Below are 24,070 nucleotides of genomic sequence, written 5' to 3'. Positions count from 1 at the left end.
ATGTTTTCCATAATCCACTAAATGCTGACAAGGATTACAGGGTTTTAATGATTTGACACAAGGATCAAACCAAGGACCCTCAAAGTCTAACACTCTAACCACTTAGCTATCGAGTCCATCAAAAGTAATACTGAACAAAATGTTTTGTTGTTTTTTTAAGACAAAGATCAATTTTAAGTCTGCGAACACAAGCATTAAAATGTTAAACAAATGTACTGGTAAAAAACAACTCAGTTTGCTCCAGTGACTGATAGAAGGGATACAATGTAAAGCCAAAGCTGCTTAGTACTTCCCATCATTTGAGCACAGAGGTACAGAGGAAGAAACCAAGAAACATCCCTGCTCCTCTTGACCTTAAGTTATATGGGTGAAACACAATGGGAGGTAGTAAGCAGACATTGTGTGTCTGTCCTAGTGAATGCGCTGTCCTTATCATGGTTATAGCTAAATATGGAGATTTCATGAAATCCCCATTTTGACATGCGGGAAAAAATTGTAAGGTTAAAAAAAAAAAGATTCAAAACAAAAGAAAAATGAAACACATTTACTGGTAATAGATCAACGACAAAATGTGCACAAGGAAACTGAAAACTGACCCTACCTGACTCTGTCAGACGCTGAAGATCATCCCTGACATGCCGAGGGACACTGACGTCACAGAACTGCCCCTCCAAGCCAGGGAACAGCTGAACCAGCTGGCGTGGACACAGAAACATTGGAGACCACCCACTGCCTGCACGTCTGAAAGTCCCAAAGCTGACCTCATCCGCCAAAGGCAACAGGGGCTGATCCAACAGAAGGCCCATGTCAATGTGGCTGAGGTACTGCAGCAGGTTCAGTTTATCAAGGCGCTGGAGCTGTGGCAAGCAGTGCGGGAGAAGCGTGCTGACAACTGAGGCTCTGATGACATGAAAGTCTCGCAGCAAACTCAACTGTTTCAAAGTGTTGAGAATATGCTGTGGCAGCACAACGAGGGGGTGCTTGTTAGCCGTGTACACCTTCACCACAGACTGTTTCACGTCCTCTGCAAACTGCCGACTGAATTGCTGCAGCACAGCGCTGTGGGGGGCTACCCACTGCTTGCCGAGGTTCTGGCTGAAGAACAAGGGCTGCTGGGTGAGACGTGAATACAAGGGTTCAAGAAGGGGCTTCCATCTGTCTTGAACTCTGCTCACATCTGGCCACGCCTTGTAGAACGTGTCTGGGTCATAGCGACAGAGGTCCTGCAGCCTGAAATGTTGGGAATGAAAACGTGAGACGTCTGTGGATAACAACGGACATTTAAAAAAAACAAACTTTCATTGCAATGGAAAACATAACTTGAAAACGACACATGGGAAGCGATAATGTCAAAAGATGTCAGTACATGTGTGGGCAGTTATGGGAGTTAAGGTTACTATCAAATAAAAGCCGAGTTGAAAGATAAACACATTCTTAACTGTTTGTTGTAATATGCTGTTTGCCAATCAATGTCTTTGCTTGATAATGTTCACTACTATAACAATGGATGTGTTGTGCTATAATACAGACAGTTGACTAATCAAATAAATGAATGAATGAATGAATGAGTGAGTAAATAAATAAATGAATAGATTAATAAATAAACTGATAAAAATAAATTACATATTGACGAAGCTGAGCACTACAACAGGAATGAATGAATGAATAAATAAAAAGATGATATGACAACATGGTATGACAATGATGAAGCAATCCAAAACATGTTTGTCGTGATCACATTCCCTCACCATCTGAACGATCAGCTTACCTCCCCTGCCTTGTAACTATCTGTTAATGTGACACAGTACAGAGAATAATCCCCCAGACTAGTGACATATGGCTCACTGATATGACATTTGATATTTGATATGCTTTTTCTTCCAAAGGTGCTCTGCCATGAACAGTATTCTTACATGCTTTTAGATATTACAAACTTTTGCTTCGTTCAGCCTTATGAACTTCAGATTATTGGGTTCACACATCGAACAGAAATAACTATTATATATATATATATATATATATATTACACATTTTGATACAGAAGTTCAAACAGCATGTCTGTAGCTTTCATTTGATGCACTGCATGTTTATGTAATTTAATCCTGAAAAGTGTTGTGAGGTACAGGCACCCATCAAATTTGAGCACAGTCTTAATTTCGCTAAGATTATATATATATATATATATATATATATATATATATATATATATATATATATATATAAAGTCTTGTCAAATTATAAGCAAGATGGCTGCTGCTGCCTTAGTACAGAGAAGCATATAAATTTGGTGCAAAAAAGCTCTTGGGGGCGCGGTGGCCGAACCGGCTAGAAGTTGGACTTGTGATCCAGTGTTCACCAATGATCAGGGTTCGAGGCCCTGTTTCAGTATGGTGCTATGTCCTTGAAATAAGCATTCCGCTCTAATTTTCTTTTCTCCATCCAGGCATAACTTCAGTCGGGGAAGATAAAAGTGGCGGAAAGTTTCCGTTTCCGTTTCAGTAGCTCAAGGAGGCGTCACTGCCTTCGGACAAATCCATATACGCTACACCACATCTGCCAAGCAGATGCCTGACCAGCAGCGTAACCCAACACACTTTGTCAGGCCTTGAGAAAAAAAAAAAAAAAAAAAAAAAAAAAAAAAAATAATTTTAAAAAATTAATAATAAAAAATAAAAAAAAATAAAAATAAATTGGCGGAAAGAGAGGACAGTGCCTCTCTCATGCGTCTGGCACTGGAATGCAGACATAAAACGAAACCATTTTTCCTGGCCCTCTCTTTGTCAGACTGCTGCCTTCAATCTCATGACTAAAGCTTCGTCTCAATCTTTCCCTTGATACCATCATATAAACAGAGTTAAACAAAATATCCACTCTAAAACCCAATCAACGAGCAAGAAAGAGATCCCCAAACCAGCAAACAAAAGCAACAGACACAAGCGCAAAACGTACACCGACAATCCCCAACCTGATGAGGGCTTGCCGATAGACCACAGGGAGCAGTTCCTTCACCAGCAAGCAGTTCCACAGGGAAGCAGGATCGGACGCCGTGTTGTTCCACATCTGATCGGCGGTTGGCCACTTGAGGTGACGTCGGTTCTGCTCCAGGGCGAAGTATCCATGCACGTGGACGGGCAGGCCTGTGGGAGAGCGGGTGTCCAGAGGCAGGGGCAAGAAGCAGAACAGCTGACTCTGAAACTGATCGTGACCACTCAGCGGTATAGCAACCCCCACGTACGGACGGTAGCAGAGGCCATGGTCAGATAAGAGCCTTGCCAGGGTGCTGCTCATCTGTCTTTGGCCGCAGTGGTAGTTGGCCACAAGCCACCTCCCTGAAGTCTTCTGGGAAGTGACATAATTGCTGGTTTCCATGACCACCTCAGTGATGCAAAACGTCTCTTCCAGAGGCAGACTGGCCCCTGCTGACGTAAGGTCCTTTATAAAACGGTCCCTCTCTCTTTGCACCGTTCCCAAACAGGAGGGGGCGAGGCCAACAGAGAAACACTCTTCAGGATCGTGGGCGTCGTCCCTGACCAGAATCTGCACCCGCTGGACACGGTTGAGGAAGAGGAGCAAGGACGGCGCCTCGGTTCTGAAAGACGCCAGAAGATTCTCCACATTTTGGTCCGTGTAGAGAGTGCTGCTCAGGTCGCTGGCACTCAGTCTGAGAGGGAACCAGAACAGAGTACCAGGAAAGTGACCACTCCTTGCCTGGAAAGTCCCCTCAGTTATGCCGAAAGCTCCCCCTAGGCTCTGGAGGAGAGACTGCAGCTCTTTCCCCTTTCTTCCTGCAACTCGCCGCCGGTTGCAATAGCGGTCTTCCCCCTTGAATGGGTCCATGTACATGATGTAGTCACCACTCAGAATGACCAGGCGATCTGAAATATTGATTATGATTCATGGATCTATCTATCTAGAATATATATACACACACACACACACACACACACATATATATATATATATATATATGCATGTATGTATGTATGTATACGTGTATATATATATATATATATATATATATATATATATATATATATATATATATAGAGAGAGAGAGAGAGAGAGAGAGAGAGAGAGAGAGAGAAGTTGAAAATGAAAAGAACCAAACCGCTATGACAAAATATGGAACGCTAAGTTTTCAAAATTAATCAGGTTTTGACTAGATTTGTCAAGATTGATAAAAGAAATTCACCTCACACAAATTTTGGCACTTGAAAGAATTGACGGCACAGATAGAAGGCACTAAGGTAAATAAACTTAACTGTAGTGAAAATAAAAAGAGAAATAGCCTGGACATATACCGAATGTGCACCATCATTTCTATGTCCAGTAGAATGGTCACATTCTTTGTTATGTGTGTTCTTTACTTAAGTCACTCACTTCATTTTTGACTCATTTGTGTAAACAACAGGAGTCTATGTTATAACCCAGTGTTCGGTTGTCTGTGTGTGTGTGTGGGGGTGGGGGGTGGGGGGGAGGACTCGTAATGAGCAGCTGGAGAGCAACGCCACTAGAACAGTGCAGAAGATGGGGCAACCGCCCCCCCCCCCCAAAAAAAAAAAGAAGTCAAAACTGATTATAACCATAATAAAGAATCATTCTTAAGAAAGAATTATTTGTCAAACAAATTAAAATACAAAAAACAAACAAACAAAAAACCCCAAAACAAACAAAAACAACCTCCAAAATGACACATGACCAAATGATGCCAATATGATTCTGTGGTGGGAGAAGGGGGTCATATTCAGTATATGATATGAAGTGGGAAAAAAAACTATATGCCATGTCTATCTTCAGTAGTCACAGGACATGAACTAAAATGCTATTGTTCTCCCATTGTCTGCATTTACAGGAATTGGAAATGAAAACAACAACAACAACAACGCAAAACCCCTAAGGATACCGTTCAAAGATCTTCTATACGCATTCACTACTTAGCGTGAGCTGGATAATTTACTATTTTATTCAGAATTGTTACATTGCATGAACAGAAGGAACTTTTTTCTTGATATCCTTTAGCTAACAATCTACTGTTAGGCTGAGGTTAAAGGTTTAACGTCCCCTAGCCTCTTATGGTCATCAGGGCACTGAATTCAAATTCAGTGCGTTGAGGGCTTGGCATGGGAAGGCGGGGCCCAAGTCCTCTCCCTCCGCCACTTTTAACCTTCCGTAACCAGTCAGGTACCCATTCACACCTGGGTGAAGTGAAGTAAACTGCAGTAAAGCGCCTTTCCTGAGGATACCACACCATGCTGAAACTGAGCCTCCAGCCCTCATGACCAGTGAACACTGGATCTGAACGCCAACACCTGACCAAATCTACCACGGTATCTGCTATGTATATGATGCCTGCCCTGCACAAAATGGACTGACAGTAATACACCCTGACCCCCCCCCACACCCTCATTTCATTTATCGCAATAAACAAACTGAAAATTTGAGGTGGCTAGTCTCATTTTCCACACTCCTTCCCTCATAGAAGTATGAAATACTTACCCTCACAGAAGTATTAAATACTTTCCTTACTCTTTCCCTTACAGAAGTATGAAATGCTTTCCATACTCCTTCCCTCATAGAAGTATCAAATACTGTCCATACTCCTTTCCTCACAAAAGTATGAAATACTTTCCATACTCTTCCCCTCACAGAAATATGAAATACTGTCCATACTCTTCCCCTCACAGAAGTATGAAATATTTTCCATACACCTTCCCTCACAGAAGTATGAAATACTGTCCATACTCCTTCCCTCACAGAGGTATGAAATACTTTCAATTATCCTTCCCTCACAGAAGTATGAAATACTGTCCATACTCCTCTAACAGAAGTATGAAATACTGTCCATACTCCTCTAACAGAAGTATGAAATACTGTCCATACTCCTTCCATCATAGAAGTATTAAATACTGTCCATACTGCTCCTCTAACAGAAGTATTAAATACTGTCCATACTGCTCCTCTAACAGAAGTATGAAATACTGTCCATACTCCTTCCCTCATAGAAATATGAAATACTGCCCATACTCCTTCCCTCACAGAGGTATGAAACACTTTCCATACTGCTCCCCTCACAGAAGTATTAAATACTTTCCATACTCCTTCCCTCATAGAAGTATGAAATACTTTCCATACTCCTTTCCTCACAGAAGTATGAAATACTGCCCATACTCCTTCCCTCACAGAGGTATGAAATACTTTCAATATTCCTTCCCTCATAGAAGAATGAAACACTTTCCATACTCTTCCCTGAAAGAAGTATGAAATACTTTCCGTACTGCTCTCCTCACAGAAGTATTAAATACTTTCCACACTCCTCCTCTAACAGAAGTATGAAATACTTTCCATACTCCTTTCCTCATAGAAATACTGTCCATACTCCTTCCCTCATAAAAGTATTAAACACTTTCCATACTGCTCCCCTCACATAAGTATTAAATACTTTCCATACTCCTTCCCTCATAGAAGTATGAAATACTTTCCATACTCTTTCCCTCACAGAAGTATGGAATACTTTCCATACTCCTCCACTCACAGAAGTATGAAATACTTTCCATACTCCTTTCCTCACAGAAGTATGAAATACTTTCCATACTCCTTTCCTCACAGAAGTATGAAATACTTTCCATACTCCTTTCCTCATAGAAATACTGTCCATACTCCCTCCTTCCCTCATAGAAGTATGAAACACTTTCCATACTTCTTCCCTCAAAGAAGTATGAAATACATTCCATACTGCTCCCCTCACAGAAGTATTAAATACTTTCCATACTCCTTCCGTCATAGAAATATGAAATACTTTCCATTCTCCTTTCCTCACAGAAATAGGAAATACTGCCCATACTCCTTCCCTCACAGAAGTATTAAATACTTTCCATACTCCTCCTCTAACAGAAGTATGAAATACTTTCCATACTCCTTTCCTCATAGAAATACTGTCCATACTCCCTCCTTCCCTCATAAAAGTATGAAACACTTTCCATACTCCTTCCCTCAAAGAAGTAATAGAAATATGAAATACTTTCCATACTCCTTTCCTCACAGAAATATGAAATACTGCCCATACTCCTTCCCTCACAGAGGTATGAAATACTTTCCATACTGCTCCCCTCACAGAAGTATTAAATACTTTCCATACTCCTTCCCTCATAGAAGTATGAAACACTTTCCTTACTCCTTCCCTCAAAGAAGTATGAAATACTTTCCGTACTGCTCTCCTCACAGAAGTATTAAATACTGTCCATACTCCTTCCCTCACAGAAGTACGAAATACTTTCCACACACACACAAAAAAAAGATGCAAACATTAGGAGAGGAAAGAAGAAGAAGAAGATGGATACACGACCTGTAAGATGGAAGACAGACTTGAACCCCAGTCCGAAGCGACCCACTTTGAGCGGGTCATCTTCCTTGATGCTGGTGTGAAGCATGCGGATTCCCTCCCAGTCTGATTCGCTGAATTCCGCGTCATTGTACACACACAGGGCTGGTCCCTGTGGCAGCACAAGCCCGTGACTCAAACACATGAATCCACCACACATCTGCAATCGTGTGCTCATGCACATGCTTTACCTCACACATGCATAACATGCACGCATGCTTACACACACACACACACACACACACACACAGACATACACAAACACACCCGTGCATGAATACATATGAACACACACATGCATATAATATATGCACACACACACACACACACACACACAAACACACCCGTGCATGAATATATATAAACACACACATGCATATAATATTATGCATGCATGCACATGCGTGCGCACACACACACACACATACAAATGTTTACAAACACACCCACGCATGAATACATATGAACACACACATGCATATAATATTATGCATACATGCACACACACACACACACACACACACACACACACACACACACAGAGGGGAATACACCACCACACTTTTACAAGTGATTGTATTGTATTGGATTGCATTGCATTGTATTGTATAGCATTGCATTGCATGCATGACATTGTATTGTATAGTATTGCATTGTAATGTATGCATTACATTGTATTGCATTGCACTATACTGTATTACACTGCATTGTACTGAATTATATTGTATAACACTGTACTGTATTACATGCATTGCATTGCATAGCATTGTACTGCACTGCACTGCATTGCACTGTACTGCATTGCATTGCATTGTATTGTATTGCATTGTATTGTCACAGCAGATTTATCGGATTGCTCTCCCTGGAGAGAGAGTGTCGCAGCAATGCAGCGCCACCCCATTTTTTGGTTTGTTTTGTTTTAACTGTCTGCAGGTGTATTTGTCAGTTTAACAGTCAAAGCCGCTTTATCCACAGAATGTTCTCAGGGACCGCCCTGTTTACCTCTTCTCCCTCCTTCTAAATGATAACATTCAAATGTGAAAAATTAATACTCTTTATATTTGTATCACTCTTTTTATCACAACAGATTTCTCTGTGTGAAGTTCGGGCTGTTCTCCCCAGGGAGAAAAAAAGTTTTCTGTCCACATATTAACAATGAAAAGTGGATTAGGAATATGGGTGCACTTAAAAAAAAAGAAAAAAAAGAAAAGAGTTGTTTACTTCTCACATGTTAAAAATGTAAAGTGGATTGGGAACATGACTGCACTAAAAAGTTGTTTCCATCCCATGACTTAGCAATGTAAACTTGACTGGGAACATGAGTGCATTAAAAAGAAAAGTTGTTTAATTTCCACATGTTAGAAATGTAAAGTAGATTGGGAACATGAGTGTGCTAAAAGGTTGTTTACTTTACACATGTTAGAAATGTAAAGTAGATTGGGAACATGAGTGCGCTAAAAGGTTGTTTACTTTACACATGTTAGCAATGTAAAGTAGATTGGGAACATGAGTGCGCTAAAAGGTTGTTTACTTTACACATGTTAGCAATGTAAAGTAGATTGGGAACATGAGTACACTAAAAAGTTGTTTCCGTCCCATGATTTTTTGACTGGGAACATGAGTGCATTAAAAAAGAAAAAGTTGTTTATTTTCCACGAGTTAGCAATGTAAAGTAGATTGGGAACATGAGTGCACTAAAACGTTGTTTACTATACACATGTTAGCAATGTAAAGTACATTGGGAACATGAGTGCGCTAAAAGGTTGTTTACTTTACACATGTTAGCAATGTAAAGTAGATTGGGAACATGAGTGCGCTAAAAGGTTGTTTACTTTACACATGTTAGAAATGTAAAGTAGACTGGGAACATGAGTGTGCTAAAAGGTTGTTTACTTTCCACGTTAGCAATGTAAAGTACATTGGGAACATGAGTGCGCTAAAAGGTTGTTTACTTTCCACATGTTAGCAATGTAAAGTAGATTGGGAACATGAGTGCGCTAAAAGGTTGTTTACTTTACACATGTTAGAAATGTAAAGTAGACTGGGAACATGAGTGTGCTAAAAGGTTGTTTACTTTCCACGTTAGCAATGTAAAGTACATTGGGAACATGAGTGCGCTAAAAGGTTGTTTACTTTACACATGTTAGAAATGTAAAGTAGATTGGGAACATGAGTGCGCTAAAAGGTTGTTTACTTTCCACATGTTAGAAATGTAAAGTAGATTGGGAACATGAGTGTGCTAAAAAAGGTGTTTGCATTGCATCTGTCATGGTTCTGTAACTGTTGCATCATTTATACCATAAAGGAGGTAAAAGGATTAAAAGGATTAAATCAAAATCCAGATAATGCATATGTGTGCGCGCAAGCACGTGCACGTGCGCGCGCGCATGTGTGTGTAAGTGTTTTTGACTCACTTGTGTTAACAAAGTGAGTCTATGTTTTAACCCAGTGTTCGGTTGTCTGTGTGTGTGTGTGTGTGTGTGTGTGTGTCCATGGCAAACTTTAACATTGCCATTTTCTCTGCAAATACTTTGTCGGCTGACACCAAATTGGGCAAAAAAATAGGAAAAATTCAGTTCTTTCCACTCATCTTGTTTAAAACAATATTGCACCTCTGGGATGGGCACACAAAAAAAGAAAAGAAAAAAGAAGAAGCCAAATTATATGCAAACTGAATTTACTGTTATATTTATTTATTTTTTTTATTATCTGAACTTGGCACTTTGATCTGATATTCTGACCCAACAACAAGAGCAGTCATTATTATCATTTTTTGTTCAAACAGGAACTTTTTTGCTCAGCATGGAAGTTATATTTATTTTGCATGTCTTTCGTGCAGATAGTAAAAAGGGGAAATTAATCTGTAATTAATGCTAGGGGGCTTAATTTACTTTAAACTGATCTTTCTCATCTCAAACATTACATTTTGAAATTATACTCAATACATATAAAGCTTGTGTGTTTTACTCTCAGTGTACAGGGCTTTCACTATGTTCATTCACCCAAGTGGTCTTTTTCGGAAAATACTAAAATCAATATGCCGAGTGGACTTTATAGATCTATTGGCTGAGCCCTGAAGGTCGTGGGCAAAAATCAATTGCGTACACATAATTATACACATTCAAAGCGCGTGCTCATATTCTTCGCGAACGCGAATGACGCCATTTTGTTTCAAGTTGTTGACCTGCCAGTTCAATCCTATGACAATACACGATAACATGTGATGGAAAGTTGGAGAAGGAGACCATTAAATATTTCTTCTGAGAAAGATTTGTAAACGTCTCATCACTTACTGGATTATGCCCCAAACTTCCATAAAAATATCCACAGAATCAGTTGGAATTCACAGTTAAAAATAATAAACCATGAGAGTTAAGAGTTAATACCCTTGAATTTATGAAAAGTAAAAATTTCCAGTCTTGACTTTTCTCAAAATGAAGTCCTTTTCACTTCATACGACGTTTAGAAGTACTTGTACTTGGCTCTACATGTTATTAGTTTAATAAAATACTCAATTTTCATATCAGCTTTAAAACTATAAAACTAGAATGAACACAAAAGAGAAACTGAATCGACCGTGTCAACAAACTTGTACATCTATTTAGATCCACAGAAAACGGCTAAATGTTGCAGTGTGACTGCGGTGATAGCCACATCTCCTTTACCGCTGACTTAAAAAGAATTTTTAATTGCCCTTAAAGATTTTTTGGGTGCCCAAGATACACCAGAATAATATGATTTAAACAGCGTTCTCACTGCGAATACTGCAATCGATTTATCACCCCCTTTGTTTTTTTTTTTTTTTTTTTTTTTTAAAACAAGTTTAAATGTTATATTTTTGAACGTTTCTGAAGGAGCCACGATGTAATGGGTAAGACAGTTTCTTCTCACCCGAACACGCGGGGTTCGAATCTGCCATTAGGACTTCTTTTTTCTTTTTCTTTTAACTCGAAGCTCTATAATAACAAATACAGAACACATTTTAACGATTAGATTTTTATTTTATTTATTTTTATTTTTATTTTTTTTAGTGTAACACAAGTGAGTCTTGAAGGCCTTGCCTCTCCTGTTTTTTTGTTTTTTTTAATTCGTCATCGTGAGCTGTTAGTGTGCATGCGTGTGTCGATTGATGGGAATCGTTCTTTGTTTTGTGCTTTGTTTTGTTGGAGATTTAAGCACCATTCACATTACAATATTATCGTTATATCATTATATGCAAACGACACTGCCTTTATCATAAAACACATAAACGTGTCAAGTGTCAAAACAATATAAAGGGAACCGGAACACACACACACACACACACACACACATACACACCACATACACGCACACACAGAGCAAGTGCATATTGATAATATGTGCAGACACACACAGATGCTTGAAATCTACATTTGGAACACAATATCATAAATCACGGCTTCAGTCTGGATATTGCTATTCATCATTCTTCCTCTCACACCATTATAGATTTCTGCTTACCATTTTCAGTCCACAGCAGAAAAGTTTAAAATCTTTTGACAGACTTCATAAAAGATATGAAAAATTTACTTTAAAAAAAAAGAAAAAAAAAAGAAAGAAAGAAAGAAAGAAAGAAGAAAAACAACAACCCTGCTTACATCACATAACTTCACATTTGATCTAAACTGAAAGAAAAGAAAAGCATCACTATTAAGGCATCTGAGACTGGTGAAAATTCCACATTAAAAAAAAAAAAAAAAAAAAAAAAATCAGGCATGACCAACCTTGAAGAATTTCAGGTGTGGATGGTTCTTTAAGGTGCGGCCATCTACGACTTGGTTGAAGTGCCGTTTGTCTGTCAACACCTGAACAACCGAGGCCCCAGCGTCTTCTGCATTTTGAACCAGTTCCTGTTGAAACATTGGTGGTAATGGTCGATTGTTCCCGATATTACATCGGTGATGAAGGTTACAAACAAACCATTAGTGATAATGGCTGATTGTTCCTGATACTACATCGGTGATGAAGGTTACAAACAAACCACTGGTGATAATGGCCTATTGTTTCTGATTTTACATTGATGATGAAGGTTACAAACAAACCACTGGTGATAATGGTTGATTGTTTCTGATTTTACATTGATGATGAAGGTTACAAACAAACCACTGGTGATAATAGTTGATTGCTCATTATACAACATCGGTGATGAAGATTACAAACAAACCATTTGTGACAATGGTTGATTGTTCCTGATATTACATCAGTGATGAAGGTTACAAACAAACCGCTGGTGATAATGGCCTATTGTTTCTGATATTACATCGGTGATGAAGGTTACAAACAAACCATTTGTGACAATGGTTGATTGTTCCTGATATTACATGGGTGATGAAGGTTACAAACAAACCATTTGTGACAATGGTTGATTGTTCCTGATATTACATCGGTGATGAAGGTTACAAACAAACCATTAGTGATAATGGCCGATTGTTTCTCATATTACATCGGTGATGAAGGTTACAAACAAACCATTAGTGATAATGGCCTATTGTTTCTGATTTTACATTGGTGATGAAGGTTACAAACAAACCATTAGTGATAATGGCCTATTGTTTCTGATTTTACATCGGTGATGAAGGTTACAAACAAACCATTAGTGATAATGGCCTATTGTTTCTGATTTTACATCGGTGATGAAGGTTACAAACAAACCATTAGTGATAATGGCCTACTGCTCATTATACAACATCAGTGATGAAGATTACAAACAAACCATTAGTGATAATGGCTGATTGTTCCTGATATTGCATCGGTGATCGGTGACACACACACACACACACACTGGCAGACAGACAGACAGACACGCACAGGGGGCGGCTATGGTAATCGTCTTAATACCCCCCAGATTTTATGAATATTATGTATAATATGAATATATGTCTTGGGTATATTGGTTAATGAGTATTTTATTGGTAAAGTGTCCATCATGTTTTGTATTTCATTTTTCATTATTTTCTGTATAATATATTTACTTATCTTTATTTTCAGTTGGTTTTTTTTTGGTTTTGTTTTTGTTTTTAATAGATTTCAGTTATCTGTTTTATATATTCATTTCAATCATGGCAGATAATAGTAATAGACTAATATTCCCAAACTTTATGACTGAATTGTATTAAAACCTATAATCATATGAATGCATGTTTTAATCATGCGTAATTGTTAAATCAATTATTTGACTGGTAATGTGGGCATTGTATTTTGCAACATATCATTTTATATAATTATAATCTGTTTAATTCCCTTTATTTTCCATTTTATTTTAGCTCACATACTTACTTTAATTTGGGTATCTTTTCACTTTTGATCACCGGGCATGATATGACAAAGATTCTGTAAGCTTAACTATGAGTAAGTGTTCTGTTTGAAAATGGGAGCATGGTCCAATTTATGCTGATCTGTGGAGCTGACGCATATGCCTTTTTTCAGCAGCAAACATGTCATCAAAGTCTCTTTTAGAGATGATAATGTATTCTTCTATCTTGTATCTTTCAAATGCAGTCCATGCTCAAAGCCTGTAACATAAACCACCGAGAAATAACTGTGGAGAATACAATTAATTTATAAAAAAAGAGAGAAGTATATAACATACTGATTGATTAATCAGCTCAACACTCTGCTTGTTTATCTACTAGTTCTTCATTTGTTTATCATGGTGATGATGATGATGAAGGAGTCTCCCGTCGGACTGACGGATGATTAGGCAGGCAGGCTTATTTGTCGGTGTGTGTCCTCATATGGGAGAAGAGGCCAATTTTGGATGCGCAGCACTTCCCACAGGTGTTGCAAGGGAAAGCGTCTCCAGAAGTTGAGCCCTGCTTCCTTCGCTCACGCTTCTCCTTAATGGCCAGTGTTCTCTTGTTTTCAAACGTCTTTGTCATGGTAATTTTTGTTGTTCAGCAGCAAACCAGGTGTCTGTCTGTGTGTCAGTGGAAATGCCCTTTTCTGTGTCAGTACGCAAATCTTGACTGTCTACTGGTTGACATAAATCCATAATCTATTCCATCATCTAGATACCCATCCACTCATTTGCCAAGCTGTCTGCATTTCTGTCACTGAGACTGTATGGCCCCAGTTTCTAACTCCAGAATAAATAATGATTAAACTCATGCTCGAACTTATTGCTCCATGGTTCATCAGTTCTTATTTTATTTTATTATTTTATTTATTTATTTATTATTTTATTTTATTTTATTTATTTATTATTTTATTTTATTCTTTTTTTTTCTCAAGGTCTGACTAAGCGTGTTGGGTTACGCTGCTGGTCAGGCATCTGCTTGGTAGATGTGGTGTAGCGTATATGGATTTGTTTGAACGCAGTGACGCGTCCTTGAGCTACTGCTACTGCTACTTATGTGCCATTATATGTGACTTCGTTATTTGCCCGGACCCCCCAAACCCCCACAAAAAAACAACAACAAAAAAACACAACACCTATAAATGGATGGATCTACATGTATTCACCATATTTGAAAAAAAAAAAAATATATATATACAGCCCTCTCCTCTCATATTGCTATATCAATATCTCCTTATTATTTATTAAAAAAATTCATTCATTTATTTATTTTTATCTGATTTCTTTTTAATTTATTTTCATTTATTTTATTTTATCTTTTATTATTATCTTTTTTTTCTCAAGGCCTGACTAAGCACGTTGGGTTACACTGCTGGTCAGGCATCTGCTTGGCAGATGTGGTGTAACGTATATGGATTTGTCCGAACGCAGTGACGCCTCCTTGAGCTACTGCCACTGCCACTGCTATTTATGTGTCATTATATGTGACTTCGTTATTTGCAAATATACACACACACACACACACACACAACGCCTATAAATGTATGGATCTACATGTATTCACCATATTTGACAAAAATATATATACAGCCCCCTCCTCTTATATTGCTATATCTATATCTATATATATATCACAAAGAAAAAACAACAGGCAAACGTGAAACGGTGGAGATGACTTTGATCTCCCATGCCCAGAATTGTAGAGCGTCAATCAAAGCAGTGGGAAATGTGTAGCCATACTTGAACCCCCTGACTGCTGTAGCAGCGGAGTGATGGCCTAGAGGTAACGCGTCCGCCTGGGAAGCGAGAGAATCTCAGCGCGCTGGTTCGAATCACGGCTCAGCCGCCGATATTTTCTCCCCCTCCACTAGACCTTGAGTGGTGGTCTGGACGCTAGTCATTCGGATGAGACGATAAACCGAGGTCCTGTGTGCTAGCATGCACTTAGCGCATGTAAAAGAACCCACGGCAACGAAAGCGTTGTTCCTAGCCAAAATTCTGTAGAAAAATTCACTTTGATAGGAAAAACAAATAAAACTGCACGCAGGAAAAAAATACACAAAAAAAGGGTGGCGCTGTAGTGTAGCGACGCACTCTCCCTGGGGAGAGCAACCCGAATTTCACACAGAGAAATCTGTTGTGATAAAAAGAGAAATACAAATACAAGTAAGTATGCTCATCAACAGCATTCCATTTCTCTGCTGACATTGTGAGTTTAACGTGAGACTTATCACGCACAGAATGTTTTAGCCCTATCGTGAAACTAAGCAGAGCCAGGCTGAGACTGGACTGAAGTATCTGGGTTAAAATGCCCTCCCCCCAACCTTAAGGTGAAAGTTACGCAAAGGGGGTGCGGTGTGGGGGTGGGTGCGAGGTAGTTTATAATGAAACAAATACATACTGTTGCAGACACAAAAATAAAAACATTGTGAAAATAAATGAAGAAAAAAAAAGTGGAACTGAAGAAGAAGAAGAAGAAGAAGAAGAAGAAGAAATATATTGTAATACAATACAATATGGTAGAATGAGATACAACAAAAATCTACACACAGCAATGCAATGCAACACAGACAAAATTCTTTACAAAGCAAATCAATACAGCATGGACAAAATTCTTTACAAAGCAATGCAATGCAACACAGACAAAATTCTTTACAAAGCAATGCAATACAACACGACATGACTCAATGCAATGCACCACAATACAATATAATACGACGACCGCAAATCCCGAAACCTGCTGCGCTCCCACTACTACCTCAGTCTGCAACATAATACAATGCAATACGACACAATACAAAACAATACAATACAGTATAGTACAATACAATGCAATACAATTCCGTGTATTGCAATACAATACAATTCCGTGAAAAGCAATACAATGCAATGCAATATAATAATTACAACTCAAAACAGTACAACATTCACCTGAAGGTTGGTGGGTGGGCATTTTAACCCAGATACTTCACTATAGTTGGTCCAATCTTTTAGCCTAGCTCTGCTTAGTTTCACATTAGGGCTAAAACATTCTGTGCGTGGTAAGTCTCGTGTTAAACTCACAATATCAACAGAGTAATGCAATGCAGCACAACACAACACAATACAATACCACACAACACAATACAATTCAATGCAATAATTACAACACAACACAATGTAACACAACGAAAACTGCTATGCTCAGACTACTTCAGTCTGCAATACAAGACAATACAATTCAACACAACACAAAGCAAAACAACACATAACAATACAAAACAACACAACCAACCTTGAGGATTTGTCCATCATCCGGATACAGGTCCAGAATGTTGCGAAGTTCCCGGATGAGAGTGGGGCGGATGGTGCCCAGGTCCTCCCCCTCCGAGTCCTGGCTGTCTGAGTCTGAAACACAACACCCGCAATGTACACTCTCCACAAAAAGCTCTGCACGACGTCTGAGTCTGAAACACAACGCCCGCAATGTACACTCTCCACAAAAAGCTCTGCACCACGTCTGAGTCTGAAACACAACGCCCGCAATGTACACTCTCCACAAAAAGCTCTGCACCACGTCTGAGTCTGAAACACAACGCCCGCAATGTACACTCTCCACAAAAAGCTCTGCACCACGTCTGAGTCTGAAACACAACGCCTGCAATGTACACTCTCCACAAAAAGCTCTGCACCACGTCTGAGTCTGAAACACAACGCCCGCAATGTACACTCTCCACAAAAAGCTCTGCACCATGTCTGAGTCTGAAACACAACGCCCGCAATGTACACTCTCCACAAAAAGCTCTGCACCACGTCTGAGTCTGAAACACAGCGCCCGCAATGTACACTCTCCACAAAAAGCTCTGCACCACGTCTGAGTCTGAAACACAACGCCTGCAATGTACACTCTCCACAAAAAGCTCTGCACCATGTCTGAGTCTGAAACACAACGCCCGCAATGTACACTCTCCACAAAAAGCTCTGCACCACGTCTGAGTCTGAAACACAACGCCCGCAATGTACACTCTCCACAAAAAGCTCTGCACCACGTCTGAGTCTGAAACACAACGCCCGCAATGTACACTCTCCACAAAAAGCTCTGCACCACGTCTGAGTCTGAAACACAACGCCCGCAATGTACACTCTCCACAAAAAGCTCTGCACGACGTCTGAGTCTGAAACACAACGCCCGCAATGTACACTCTCCACAAAAAGCTCTGCACCACGTCTGAGTCTGAAACACAACACCCGCAATGTACACTCTCCACAAAAAGCTCAGCGCCACGTCTGAGTTGTTTTCACTGACACAGGTCAAGTGGGTTTTCACACACACACACACACACACACACACACACACACACAGAGATGTAACTAACAAGTGGGTTTACACAGACAGGTAACTAACAAGTGGGTTTACACACACACAAGTAACTAACAAGTGGGTTTACACATACACACAGAGGTAACTAACAGGTTGGTTAACACACACACACACACACACACACAGGTAACTAACAAGTGGGTTTACACACACATGTAACTAACAAGTGGGTTTTCACAGACATGTAACTAACAAGTGGGTTTACACACACAGGTAACTAACAAGTGGGTTCACACACAGATGTAACTAACAAGTGGGTTTTCACAGACACAGGTCACTAACAAGTGGGATTACACACACATGTAACTAACCAGTGGCTTTACACACACACACAGAGGTAACTAACAAGTGGGTTCACACACACACAGAGGTAACTAACAAGTGGGTTTACACACACAGCTAACAAGTGGGTTTACACTCACAGCTAACTAACAAGTGGGTTCACACACACAGATGTAACATGTGGGTTTACACGCACGCACACACACACACACACACACACACACAGAGCTAACTAACAAGTGGGTTTACACTCACACACAGCTAACTAACAAGTGGGTTCACACACACAGCTAACTAACAAGTGGGTTTACACACACAGCTAACTAACAAGTGGGTTTACACAGATAGGTAACTAACAAGTGGGTTTACACACACACACACACACAGAGCTAACTAAAGTGGGTTTACACTCACACACACACAGAGCTAACTAACAAGTGGGTTTACACACACACACACAGAGCTAACTAACAAGTGGGTTTACACTCATACACAGCTAACTAACAAGTGGGTTTACACTCATACACAGCTAACTAACAAGTGGGTTTACCCTCACACACAGCTAACTACCAAGTGGGTTCACACACACACACAGGTAACTAAACAAGTTGGTTTACACACACACAAGTAATTAACAAGTGGGTTTGTACTTACTCAGAGTTATCTAACAAGTGGGTTTACACACACAGAGGTAACTAACAAGTGGGTTTGTACTTACTCAGAGTTATCTAACAAGTTGGTTTACACACACACAAGTAATTAACAAGTGGGTTTGTACTTACTCAGAGTTATCTAACAAGTGGGTTTACACACACAGAGGTAACTAACAAGTGGGTTTACACACACAGAAGTAACTAACCAGCAGGTTTACACACACATAGGTATTTAACAAGTGGGTTTACATACACAGAGGTAACTAACAAGTGGGTTCACACACACACACAGGTAACAAACAAGTGGGTTTACACACACAGAACTAACTAACAAGCGGGTTTACACACACATAGGTATCAAACAAGTGGGTTTACATACACAGAGGTAACTAACAAGTGGGTTCACACACACACAGAGGTAACAAACAAGTGGGTTTACACACACATGGGTAACTAACAAGTGGGTTCACAAACAAGGTAACTAACAAGTGGGTTTACACACACACACACACAGAGGTAAATAACAAGTGGTTTTACACAATCACAGGTCACTAACAGGTGGGTTTAAACACAGAGGTATCTAACAAGTGGGTTTACACACACAGGTAACAAGTAGGTTTACACACACACAGAGGTAACTAGCATGTGAGTTTACATACACAGGTAACTAACAAGTGGGCTTACACAGACACAGAGGTAACTAACAAGTGGGTTTTCACACACACAGTTAACTAACAAGTGGGTTTTCACACACACAGTTAACTAACAAGTGGGTTTACACAAACAGGTAACTAACAAGTGGGTTCACACACACACCCACACAGAGAAGTAACTAACAAGTGGGTTCACACACACAGCTAACTAACAAGTGGGTTCACACACACAGATGTAACAAAACAAGTGGGTTTACACACACACACACACACACACACACACACACACAGAGCTAACTAACAAGTGGGTTTACACCAACACACAGCTAACTAACAAGTGGGTTCACAAACATAGAGGTAACTAACAAGTGGGTTTACACAATCACAGGTCACTAACAGGTGGGTTTAGACACAGAGGTATCTAACAAGTGGGTTTACACACACAGGTAACGAACAAGCGGGTTTACACACACACAGAGGTAACTAGCATGTGAGTTTACATACACAGGTAACTAACAAGTGGGTTTACACAGACACACAAGTAACTAACAAGCATGTTTACACACACACAGAGGTAACTAACAAGTGGATTTTCACACACACAGTTAACTTACAAGTGGGTTTATACACACAGGTAACTAACAAGTGGGTTCACACACACACACACACACAAACACAAACACACACACACACACACAGAGGTAACTAACAAGTGGGTTTACAAACACAGAGGTAACTAAACAAGTGGGTTTACATGTACACACACACAGAGGTAACTAACAAGTGGGTTTACACACACACACAGGTAACTAACAAGTGGGTTTACACACAGATGTAACTAACAAGTGGGCTCACACACACACGCATGCGGGAAAAAATACAAAAAAATGGGTGGCGCTGTAGTGTAGCGAAGCGCTCTCCTTGAGGAGAGCAGCTCGAATTTCATACAGAGAAATCTGTTGTGATAAAAAGAAATACAAATACAAATATTAATGGGCAAGAAAAACAAAATGAAAACCACCTTAATTCACACACAAATGATCCTTACATACAAAAAAACAAAACAAAACAAAATAAGCTAAACTAAACTACACAAAAGAAAAAAAAGATGAAGAATTCTAGTTTTGTCTTTCAGATCCTTGTTCAATAGGTTTGCCTTAAGCATTGAATGATTCAGACTGGGATTCAAACAAACATTTTACACCCACAAGTTACACCCTGACAACCACCACCTGGTAACATTAATACAATATCATCAGTTATGATACCCACATGATTGCAGAAGTCAGTGACAACAAAGATGTATTTTCAAAGTCTACCCAAAAATTTTGCAAAGCGCTTAGAACTTGGTCTGTGACTGAGGATAGGCGCTATATAATTATAATTATTATTATTATTGTTATTGTCATTATTATTATTATTATTATTATTATCAGTATTATTATGAGCATTTACGCCTAATCTTGAAAATAAGCCCTAGGCGTTTACAGATAGAACACATGTAAATATCAAAAAGTTAAAAATTGAACACAAGATACCAAACATTGTCTAAAATTATTCACACACCACCCCCCTCACCCCCACACCCACCCACAATACACACAAGCACACGCTCATGCACACACACAAGTCTAACCACACAATCGTTAACTGTAAACAATCAAAAATACAACCAACTAATTCTGAACCTATAAAAACTCCCTCACTCACTAACAGTCATTTTAGTTCATACTGGAAAAGGATGAGCTGTTGAGAATTATTCGGGGTGGGGTGGGGGTGGGTGGGGTGGGAGGTGAGTCTTTAGACTGGATTTGAAAGACTGCAGCGAAGATGAGTGACGGAGAGGCTGAGGAAGTTGATTCCATATCATCCGTGTTTGCAAAGTGCTTAGAGCTTGGTCTCTGCCTGAGGATGGGGGCGGTTTAACTCACTCAGTACGGCCAGTCCTCTCTTCTCTACACAGACCCCACGGATGTCCAGTGGGTGTCTGAATGACCCAACCTTTAGCTTCCGTCGTCAGAACTGTGGTATTCTTTGTCAACATTCACCTCTTCAGTATGAGAGCGTTCCGCTTGCAATATTTTGATGATGGTAATTGTGATGAAACGCTGTTAAAGTCTTAACTCCCGAGAGCAAGGTTTCGGTTGCGCATGTGCACTAGAGCCTATCCATAAAAGGCAAAGGGGCGGAGTTTATCTATAAAAAGCGCGAGCACGTGTCCGGTAGAAATGTAAACATGCGGGAGGTGAAAGCAAAACAAAGACCGACTCACTGTTAGCGGAGAAAGATATCCGTGTACTCCTGCCACACCTGCTCCCAAAACCGAAACTGCTTCCTCTCCAGAACTCTCACTTCAGACTGGCGCCGGGGGTTACGAGCGTCAATCACAGTTTTTGTGGAGGTCACTCGCCGGCTGTTTATGTGATCATTCCAGTCCAAGAAAGGTTAGTAGATCGTCATATTTCTCTCCGTTTGCATGTTTTACAAACAATGTGGTCGTTTACGGTTGCCAACGTCGAGGGGCTGTCTGCATGCTTTCCAATTCTCACCGGACAGTACCACGTGCTGGTGCTATTTTTATCTGACAGACACGTCTAGCGCAAACACAAACGGCTCTAGCTCCGCCCCTTTTCTCTGCATTCAAATTTTGTATTACGTGTAGCTGACACATTTTGTACTTTCCAAAGTCAATTCAGGTCTAGATTGGAAGCTGGTAGGCAAATCTCGCTCTCTGCCATAAATAAAGCCAAACCGTAGCTTTATTAGGCTTTTATTTTGAATAAACCTTCACCGACGTCACAGTGTCAGACTCTGGTGAGAAACTGGCTTGATTCAAATCGCCCGCCATTTATAGTCCGGTTCAGGCTTTAACGTCGTCTCTTTCGCCGTTCGTATGGAGAGAGTTAAGTATCTATAATATCATCATCATCATCATCGCCATCATCATCATAATCATCAACTACAACAGCAGTCTGCTATGCTTCACTCCACTCATCTCTCCACAAGCACTTACCCATCTTCAGACAGCGTTCACCGGTCAGGCAGCTGCTTTCAGCCCATCAGCTGGACACAGCGTCACCATTCCCTGGCGGACCTGAACACAAGAACGAAACAAGGTTCTTGGTTGTTTTTGATAGTAAAGGCCAAATCGAGTAAAATGGCGTACAAAATAGCGTCGAAATCCACTGAAACTGGGCTACAACCTCTACTAGTGATAATATCATTTCACACATGCATTTAAAAAAAAAGTGCCAGTTAAATAGGTCGGTGAATTCAGGACACACACATACACCTCCCATCCCCCACAACGAAAGTTCAATCACTAGTAGGATTGGTCGTTGCAAAGTGTTGAGCTAGGCAGGAGCTGAGAAAGAAAAAAAAAATCTCCACACTAACTTACAGGACAGATCGATCAAGTGAAATTTGTCAAGCCCACTGACTTCCTAGCTGTACAACCAGTGAGACGAAACGGCCGTTTTTCTTGATTGGGTTGATCTGCGCGCGCGCGCACGCGTGTGTGTCTGTGTGTGCGTGTGTGCGTGCGGGTGGGTGGGTGGGTGGTGGTGGTGGTGGTGGTGGTGGTGTGTGTGTGTGTGCGTGTGTGTGTGTGTGTGTGTGTGCGCGCGCGCGCGCGCGCGCGTGTGTGTGTGTGTGTGTGTGCGCACATAAGTTTACACTGATTTGATACCCAATTCAAACAAAACGGTATTATTTGTCTTTCATTTACATATATTTATTTTCTTCTATTTTAGTTAGTTTATTTTACGTCCTTTCATTTCACTATTAACATATATTATTTCTTTATTAATATGTACGTGTATATATAATGTGTACATATTCTTTTCCTCTTTAAATGGAGTGATGGCCTAGAGGTAACGCGACCGCCTATACTGAAGCGAGAGAATCGAAGCGCGCTGGTTCGAATCACGGCTCAGCCGCCGATATTTTCTCCCCCTCCACTAGACCTTGAGTGGTGGTCTGGACGCTAGTCATTCGGATGAGACGATATACCGAGGTCCCGTGTGCCGCATGCACTCAGCGCACGTAAAAGAACCCACGGCAACAAAAGAGTTGTTCCTGGCAAAATTTTGTAGAAAAATCCACGGAGGAAAAAATAACAAAAAAATGGGTGGCGCTGTAGTATAGCGACGCGCTCTTCCTGGGGAGAGCAGCCCGAATTTCACACAGAGAAGTCTGTTGTGATAAAAAGAAAAGAAATACAAAATATAAATACAAATATTATATATATATATATATTTTTTTTTAGGTAGAAAATTTCCCTTCATCACTTTCGCTTCTGGGATATTCACAAACGCTTGTTCTCTTACCTACCCCCCCCAACCCCCCCACGCCCTCCCCCCCCCCACACCCCTCCCACAGATTACGTGCCAAACACGTCACCACTCTTTATATCCCTGCTGCAATGCG

At 40.1% G+C, this 24,070-nt stretch overlaps 1 protein-coding gene across 1 annotated transcript in view; it reads right to left on the bottom strand.

The window, feature by feature from the left end:
* LOC143288579 (sacsin-like) overlaps window positions 1–24,070 on the bottom strand; it is a 59,896-nt gene that overhangs the window by 31,301 nt on the left and 4,525 nt on the right. The window contains exons 2-7 of the mRNA XM_076597199.1: window positions 22,656–22,736; window positions 16,969–17,081; window positions 12,124–12,249; window positions 7,343–7,490; window positions 2,966–3,875; window positions 602–1,230 (exon numbers count right to left, since the gene is read on the bottom strand). Of these exons, the coding sequence (XP_076453314.1) occupies window positions 602–1,230; window positions 2,966–3,875; window positions 7,343–7,490; window positions 12,124–12,249; window positions 16,969–17,081; window positions 22,656–22,659 (1,930 nt within the window). The 5' untranslated portion in view covers window positions 22,660–22,736. The remainder of the gene's footprint in view (window positions 1–601; window positions 1,231–2,965; window positions 3,876–7,342; window positions 7,491–12,123; window positions 12,250–16,968; window positions 17,082–22,655; window positions 22,737–24,070) is intronic.

The sequence above is a fragment of the Babylonia areolata genome, chromosome 12 (genome assembly GCF_041734735.1).
Source record: "Babylonia areolata isolate BAREFJ2019XMU chromosome 12, ASM4173473v1, whole genome shotgun sequence".
In the NCBI taxonomy this organism is placed as follows: Eukaryota; Metazoa; Mollusca; class Gastropoda; order Neogastropoda; family Buccinidae; genus Babylonia; species Babylonia areolata.
The sequence above is the reverse complement of the archived record's forward strand: the minus strand, read 5'-3'. Positions and strand labels throughout refer to the sequence as shown.